The sequence below is a fragment of the Kogia breviceps genome, chromosome X, assembly GCF_026419965.1.
Source record: "Kogia breviceps isolate mKogBre1 chromosome X, mKogBre1 haplotype 1, whole genome shotgun sequence".
NCBI lineage: Eukaryota > Metazoa > Chordata > Mammalia > Artiodactyla > Physeteridae > Kogia > Kogia breviceps.
This window is the reverse complement of record NC_081330.1, coordinates 114,296,265-114,304,952: the sequence shown is the minus strand read 5'-3', so window position 1 is coordinate 114,304,952 and position 8,688 is coordinate 114,296,265. Positions and strand designations below refer to the sequence as shown.

Genomic DNA, 8,688 nt, shown 5'->3' with positions numbered 1-8,688 from the left:
AACATGATTGCTTAGCTCTTCTGGCAAAGCTCCTGGTTAAAGAGGTTGTTAGTATGTTTTCTCAGCTTTTTGTTTTGAAAAGACATGGTAGTCTACATACCATACCACCACCAAGATGACCAAGATGTACTTGAAAATCTAGAAGTGAGGGAGGACCAGTGGATGTCTTTGAGTGTACGTATTACTTTTCTCTTTAAGTTCAGAGTAGAGGTACAAGCACTAAGCAAAGAACTGGGTGCATAGAAACCCAATGAAGGCACAAAAGCTAAATAGCTACTCTACACACCAATAATCTTACTCACTGAGAAAACCAGTTCAATCAGACCAAAGGAGTGGTTTCCAGTTACATTTTTACCTTTCCTCAGAGAACATTCTACCTTTCATTTAGTTGATGTTTATACGTTGCCAAAAATAAAGCATAGTTTGCTGGAAAAAGTTAAAGCAAGCTGTACTTCATACCTTCACATTAGGAAATAATGATTGCATATATTGAGCCTTGAGTTCAAGTTCACTCTTATACAAACAATACCTAACATAGTGTAAGTGTAATACATAGTGTAAGCACAGACTCCTGTCCAGAAGTAGTGGTGCTGGTGGTGGAGAGGTATGAAAAAGAGTCAGGGGGCTGTCCTATGGTGGTGGTGGAGGTGAGGGGTTATGAGAGACAGTGCCTAAGACCTTAAATTTGATCCTTTCCAATGGTAGCGGTTGGGGGGGTTGACATGAAACAAAGAGACAGTGACCTTACAATTAATCCTGCCCAGTGGTGTTAGGGGGAGTTCACGGGGAGGGGGGAGAGGAGGAGGGACTAAATGAAGTGTCATTGACCTTATAATTGACCCCGTTCAATGGTGGTGATGGCGGTGGTGGCATGAAACAGTCAGTGACTTAACAATTAATCTTGCCCAAAGGAGTTGGTCCAGACGGGTGGGGGAGCGGGCATGAAACAGAGAGTGACATTACATTGAATCCCGTCCAATGGTGAGGGGCAGGCAGGAATCCGCACCAGTGAGTTTATTTTTGCCCAACGGTGGTGGCAGTGGTGGAGGGCATGAAGCAGCCAGTATAGTTAAGTGGTAAACAGAAGATGAAAAAGTGTCAAGACGCAACAAATACCCTGAAGTGCAACAGTCAGCTGATCCAGGGAAGGCCTCCCGGAAGAGGTGCCTTCGGTGGAGAGGGGCCTTGAGCAGCGCTTAGGATCGGATTCCGGGCGAGGGCCCCGGAGCTCCTCCCAGTCCCCGTGTACCTCCGCCACCTTTCGGCCGCGGAGGACCTAGCCCGGGACGGTAGCGGGGGTAGCTGCACTTGCCGGGCCTGTCTGGATCCCGGGAGCCAAGGAGGGGGGCGCCCCCGGCTGCACTCCAGCAAAAGAAAGCGAGGGCGGCAGCGGCCAATCAGCAGCCAGCGCGTGCGGCCGCGCGCCCCTCGTGCCCCCCGCGCGCCGCGTACGTACGGCGGCTGGCTCCGCCCCCGTGGGCGGGGCCTGGGGAAGCCGCGGGCGGGCGGCCGGCCGGGGCACCGGAGCTGCTGGTGCTGCTGCTGCGGCCGGCGGCTGCACCCGCGTCGCCGAGGCCGAGACGGAGGCCAGGGTGCACGCTTGGAGAACTTGCCTAATCCGCGCGGCTCGGCTGCACCGGCCTTTGCGGCCGCTTGAGCGTCTTAACTGGTCTCTGCGTTGCCCCGACAACGATGCGGCTGTTCCGGTGGCTGCTGAAGCAGCCGGTGCCCAAGCAGATTGAGCGTTATTCGCGCTTCTCGCCGTCGCCGCTCTCCATCAAGCAGTTCCTGGACTTCGGTAAGTGCGGGGCCGCGGGTCGCCACGGTCCCCACGGCCCCGGGGTGTGGGGCCGCTGACTTCTGGGCCCGCCGCCGCGGGTCTCCGCCGCCCCGGGCAAAGTCCATTGGAACCGCGGGCGGGGCTCCGGGATGCCCGGGGGCTCGCGTGGAGGGGCATGGCCTGGCACCCGCACACCCGCCGGGGGCTCACCCGGAGACACAGAAACCGCGTCCGAGGAGCCTCATCCCGGGCGGGACTCTCCAAAGCTGCCGTCGTTAGCTTCAAATCTACTTGACACAGACCTCACCGCCCTTAAAACTTCGGAGCGGAGTGTGGGTGGCTTTTGAACGTTTTTATATTTAGATTCTTTTTTTTTTTGATTAGGTAAGAGCTGTTTAGAAACACTTTGAGGTCGAATAAATTATGTAATGGCATTTTGTTCCTTTTCTGCTCTAAGGTGCTCCGGTGTGGCCGGAGCGGCAGGACTCGAGGGCTCGAACTGCTGTCTCGTTCGTGCTATGTTAAAGCAGTTAGAGGCCTGGACTGCAAAAGCCTTAGATGCTGGGAGGAGGGGACGTGTGGGCTCCTAGCGTCAGAGCAGGGTCTTGTGCCAGCACCTTTCGCCGCGCCTCTCCTTCGGTGTCCCACCTTCTCCCCTGTCGGGCGGGATGGTGGGCAGCTTCCACGAATTGAGGTGGGAGCGCAGAAGACCCGGCCCCCACCCTGCCTGAGGCCTAGCTGAGATGGGAATAGATTCCACGACCTTCTGTTAACTGGATCGTGTTTCCCCAGAGTGGTGCCGTTTCAAGCGCGGAGGGAATCCTCTCATTTGGGTGAATGCGAGGCAGCTGGTTGTGAAACACCTGAAAGTATTAAAACAAAAGTGCGCACCCAGCTATCAGGAGGGAACGTGGCATTCTGGAAGGAAAAGAAAATGGAGCAGCAAAGATGTTCTAAGCTCTCGAGGGGAAATAATGGGGCGGCTGGTCGTTTCATGACTTTTAAGTAAATGTCAAGAGATGGTGTCAGGTGGGCATAAAAACCTAAGTGCAGAGTAGGTAGCACATTCGGGGAAGACCCAGTAAGCACCATGTGATGTTGTCCATACTTAAGTTAGGATAGGAAGAGAGGAGTAGGTTAAAGTTGAGACCAAATTAAATTTTAAGAAACCAGTTTGCCAGCGAATGATGAGGAAAGTCAGGGTTCAGTGACATGTTGATCTTTGCATCTTAAACTTCAGTCCCAGAAGCTTTTCAGTAGTTTTACTTTACCATCTGTGGCCACTTGTGAGAATTTTAGAGGTTTGAGGCAGCCCCCCGACTTCAGAGTATAGAAAGAAAATATCGCTGTTGCTATAAATAGCAGCATTCTATCCCTAATTTATGGTTTAGAGAGTTTCTGAAGGTATTGACTTTTCATTGCGGTAAACTGAGACAGGTTAATATAAAAGGAACAGAAAGAATCCAGAGACTCCCAGTTCCTTCCTTCCACCCTCAAAGTTGGAAGTGATAGCTCTCATAGTTTGGCGAAATTTTGGTTGATTTATTTCTAAAGCGGTTAATATCTACCATGTTAATAGGTGTCTTGGCAGAGATGTTATTTGAGTAGGAAAACCACAGTGGGGCATAATGTTATCGTGGAAAACCCATGGGACCATTATCTGGAAAGAAATGTTCTAATTCCTGCCCTGCCACTGACTCGGGAGCCTGGCCTTGGCTAAGTGACTGAACCTCACTGGGGTTCACTGTCACTGTCAATAAAACACGTGGATTGTATAAGGTCATCTCTAAAGCACAGTTCCCAAACTGTGTGATCCAAATTTCAAAGGGAAAGGGATGAGCTTTTTAAAAGAAAACTACCAAATCTTTGGATAGGTATTTCCCATAAAAGCCTTCTGACCTATTTTGGGAAGCGTGGAGGGGATACTCTAATCGAGGATAATGGAAGAAGCCTAATAATTGAAGTCTTTTCCTTATAAGGAAGCTCACAGAAGAGCTATATATAATTGTAGTGGAATGTGCTAGAAACTCAAGGCCCATTTGTAACGCCCAGAGACGAGTCAGGTGGCAGGCAGTCTATCTTGAATGCCAACAACTAGAAGAGGGTTGTCACACAAAGGCCATTTCGACTTCTTCCTTTCTCTTGGTTCTTCCAGCTCTGGATAGAAGTCCGATTTTGGCAAGTGGTGCGGGAGTTTGAGAGTTTAGAAGGGGTGTGGGTATATTCTTAAGGTGAGAAGGAAGAAGAGTAAAGAGGTTTTATGCCCCTGAATGACTGGAGAACACTGCAGGGGAGGGCCACCTCCAGCGCTTACAGGCCCTGAGTGGGACCAGCAGATGACTACACGAAGCCAGCTTGGGGTGGGGGGCCGTGGCACCCCCGTCCACCCCGTATATGCTATGCTGGCTCCGGAAGGCCAAGCTGGCCGGCGCCGATTCAGTATACTTTAAAGGCCTAGGGCTCGGAACAGATGCGTGAACTATGTTGACCCACAGACTGCCACTCCGTGACGTTCTCCCTGGCTACTTTGCAAACGGGACCGAAGTTTTGGACTAGAATACCTGGATAGGGACCAGAGAAAGGATATCCACGGAATTTCACGTTTACAGTATTTTTTAGAACTGCATCAACAAATTGTGGTTTCTGTGGGCACTGAAACAGCTTTGTAAAGCATTTAGATGCCTGCATGGCCTTCATGCCTGTGCCCCATCTTGCAGACTTTACTATCAATGTTCTGGGGGGGTGGGGGTGGGCATTGGTATTTCGGGTTGTTCTTAAGCATAACCAGGGTTGAGAACCACTAATTAGATGATCTTCTGGATCTAGAGTTGTGCCCCTTTCATCTGTGGGCCATATTTCTCTATGCCCTGTAAAATAAGAAGAGGTTTCTTGAGCTCAGTCTTTACTTGAAACGTGGCCTTGCGCACAGTTAGCAAGTTTAACGAGAATAGCAAGCGTTCTAAATGGATCATGAGTTTATAAGGGCAATAGTGCGCTGTGAAAGGTGGGATTTAAAAAAAAAAACAGATTCTTTTTGGTCTGAGATTATAGTTACGTGGTTCCAAATTCAAAAGGTACGAAAGGACATAGAAAAGTCAGCTTCCTACTTTTGTCCACTAGCCTCCCCATTTAAAAGTAAATGGCAACTTGTAATATTTTTGTCTGTACCTTGCTTTTTAAACTTAATTCCTTAGACAGCTTTCCATATCGTAACTGCAGAACTTCCTTTTTTTTATGGCTTCTGAGAATTTGTTTATATGAGTGTACTATATTCATGAGCCAACTCTGTTGTCGGCTACTAGGTTGTTTCCAGTCTTTGCTGTGACATTCTGTGCTACACTGAATTACTGCATTCATCATTTCATGCGCGTGTGAGTATATATATAGGACAAATTCCTAAACATGGCATTTCTACACGAAAGGCTATGTGCGTTTGAAATTTTGATAAATGTTGTCAAATTGCCTTCCATCGAGGTTGTCTGTCTGTCCTCTCTCTAGAAGTTTCTGAGAGTACCTATTTTCCTACACTGTTACCACACTGTTGTCAAACTTCTGATAAGTGGAGAAGTGTATCTAGATAAAATTTTTTTCTCCTTGAGTAAAGAAATTTTAAGTTGAAGTATAGTTGATTTATAAGATGATGTTAGTTTCAGGTGTACAGCATAGTGATTCAGTATTTTTACAGAGTAAAAAAAATTTAACTTTAGCTTTTTATTATGGAAAATTTTAAGCATATACAGTACTAGAGAGAATAGTTTGATGAATTCCTGGGTTCATTATTTTGATCTCCACGTGCTGTTTGTCTGTGGATGTTGTGTGTATGTGTAGTCTGTTAGATTTTCTTATCAATGTCATGCTTGTTTCAGAAGAAATACATTTTTTTTCTGCACTTAGACCAGTTTATCTTTTCAACTATCTGTTCTTCAAAGATCTGGTAGAATCTACCCGTGAAACCTTTTAAACCTAGTGTGTCCTGGGGACTGTTGCTTTTTGACAGGTTTCTCTAGTCTGTGGTATTGATCTGGATAGATTTTCTGTCTCTTCTAGAATCCATTTTGATGTATTTCTCTAGAAAATTATCCTAGTCATCAAGGTTTTAAAGCCAGTTTGCATAGCTGAGATAGTAATTAGTCTTAATTTTCTCTGTGGCTGTTCCCCCTTTATTCCTTCTATATTTTTCTCCCCCTATTTTGTGATTAGACTAGTTGTTGGTTTATATGATTGGATTCACTTTTTAGCTTTATGACTTTTGTTTTCTAGTTCATTAATATCTACTTTGATTTTATTAATTCCCCCTCATGTGCTCAGTGTTATTTTTTTTTTCTTTTTGAATGGCAAAATTCATTTCTTCTTTGTTTTTTATTTCAGTATTTAAGGCTACAGGCATTCCTCTGTGAACACTGCTTTAGCAGCTGATGTGTATAGTGTTTGATGCTTTTTCTTCCCAGCTCTTCTGCATCTTCAGGTTTTTATTCTTATGTGAACTAAGACTTGAATTTTATTTATTTATTTATTTTTAAAATAAATTTATTTATTTATTGGCTGCGTTGGGCCTCCGTTGCTGCGTGCGGGCTTACTCTAGTTGTGGCGAGCGGGGGGCTACTCTTCGTTGTGGTGCGCGGGCTTCTCACTGTGGTGGCTTCTCTTGTTGCGGAGCACGGGCTCTGGGCGCACAGGCTTCAGCGGTTGTGGCATGTGGGCTCAGTAGTTGTGGCACGCGGGCTCGGTAGTTGTGGCTCACGGGCTCTGGAGTGCAGGCTCAGTAGTTGTGGAGCACGGGCTTAGTTGCTCCGCGGCATGTGGGATCTTCCCGGACCAGGGCTCGAACCCGTGTCCCCTGCATTGGCAGGCGGACTCCCAACCACTGTGCCACCAGGGAAGTCCCAAGACTTGAGTTTTTAAATTTCCGGTAGAAGTGCACCCTGTATTTTAATTTTGTTGATGTTTAGTTTTGCTGCATTGTGATCAGAGAATGTTAACTGAATCATTTCTTTAATTTATTGATGTTTGCTTTGTAGTCCACTCTGTGTTCATTTCCGGTCCCTGGTCCTTGGGCAGCAAAAAGAAGGTTATGTTCTCTTCTCAGGTTACAGAGCTTCATATATCAAATCTATCATATTAACTATTTTATTTGAGTTTTCTATACCTTTGCTTTTTTTAATCTACTGGATCTGTCATGGGTCAAAAGAAGTTCAGGTCTCCTAATAATCCGATTCTATTTCTCCACATATTGCCTATGTTTTTGCTTTGTGCCTGTTAATGTTATGTTTGCTGCTTAGATATCCTTAACTGTCGTTTTGAGATGCACACTTTAGGGTACAGAGTGCTGCCCTTTGACTAGTTCAGTGCTTTTTGGCCTGGATTCATCCTTATGTGACATTGAGATCTGGAGCCCTATCTGCCTCTTGTTTTCATTTTCTGCTAGAGCATTTCTGAATTTCATGAAATGTAGTATAAAGTTGGGTTTTGCTTTGTGAGTCAAACTTTTTCTTTTATGCGGTTAAGTTTAACCAGTTTATATTACTATTATTTTTTTTTTGCTTACTTTTTTTTAAACATCTTTATTGGAGTATAATTGCTTTACAATGGTGTGTTAGTTTCTGCTTTACAACAAAGTGAGTCAGTTATACATATACTTATGTTCCCATATCTCCTCCCTCTTGCGTCTACCTCCCTCCCACCCTCCCTATCCCACCCCTGTAGGTGGTCACAAAGCACCGAGCTGATCTCCCTGTGCCATGCGGCTGCTTCCCACTAGCTATCCACCCTACGTTTGGTAGTTTATATATGTCCATGCCACTCTCTCACTTCATCACAGCTTATCCTTCTCCCTCCCCATATCCTCAAGGCCATGCTCTAGTAGGTCTGTGTTTTATTCCCGTCCTACCCCTAGGCTCTTCATGACTTTTTTTTCTTAGATTCCATGTATATGTGTTAGCATACGGTATTTGTTTTTCTCTTTCTGACTTACTTCGCTCCGTATGACAGACTCCAGGTCCATCCACCTCACTACAAATAACTCAGTTTTGTTTCTTTTTATGGCTGAGTAATATTCCATTGTATGTATGTGCCACATCTTCTTTATCCATTCATCTGTCGATGGACACTTAGGTTGCTTCCATGTCCTGGCTATTGTAAACAGAGCTGCAGTGAACATTGTGGTACATGACTCTTTTTGAATTATGGTTTTCTCAGGGTATATGCCCAGTAGTGGGATTGCTGGGTCGTATGGTAGTTCTATTTGTAGTTTTTTCAGGAACTTCCATACTGTTCTCCACAGTGGCTATATCAATTTACATTCCCACCAACAGTGCAAGAGTGTTCCCTTTTCTCCACACCCTCTCCAGCATTTATTGTTTCTAGAGTTTTTGGTGATGGCCATTCTGACCAGTGTGAGATGATATCTCATTGTAGTTTTGATCTGCATTTCTCCAGTGATTAATGATGTTGAGCATTCTTTCATGTGTTTGTTGGCAATCTGTATATCTTCTTTGGAGAAATGTCTGTTTAGGTCTTCGGCCCATTTTTGGATTGGGTTGTTTGTTTTTTCATTATTGAGCTGCCTGAGTTGCTTATAAATTTTGGAGATTAATCCTTTGTCAGTTGCTTCATGTGCAACTATTTTCTCCCATTCTGAGGGTTGTCTTTTGGTCTTGTTTATGGTATCCTTTGCTGTGCAAAAGCTTGTAAGTTTCATTAGGTCCCATTTGTTTATTTTTGTTTTTATTTCCATTTCTCTAGGAGGTGGGTCAAAAAGGATCTTGCTGTGATTTATGTCATAGAGTATTCTGCCTATGTTTTCCTCTAAGAGTTTGATAGTGTCTGGCCTTCCATTTAGGTCTTTAACCCATTTTAAGTTTATTTTTGTGTATGGTGTTAGGGAATGTTCTAATTTCATCCTTTTACAT

At 45.2% G+C, this 8,688-nt stretch overlaps 1 protein-coding gene across 2 annotated transcripts in view; it reads left to right on the top strand.

The window, feature by feature from the left end:
* The first annotated feature begins 1,450 nt into the window (after positions 1-1,450).
* Positions 1,451-8,688, top strand: part of PDK3 (pyruvate dehydrogenase kinase 3) — a 68,162-nt gene continuing 60,924 nt past the window's right edge. Inside the window, exon 1 of one of the 2 annotated variants that reach the window (XM_059050641.2) lies at positions 1,451-1,798. In XM_059050641.2, the coding sequence (XP_058906624.1) occupies positions 1,693-1,798 (106 nt within the window). In that variant the 5' untranslated portion in view covers positions 1,451-1,692. The remainder of the gene's footprint in view (positions 1,799-8,688) is intronic. The other variant, XM_067023663.1, reaches the window with a different exon arrangement.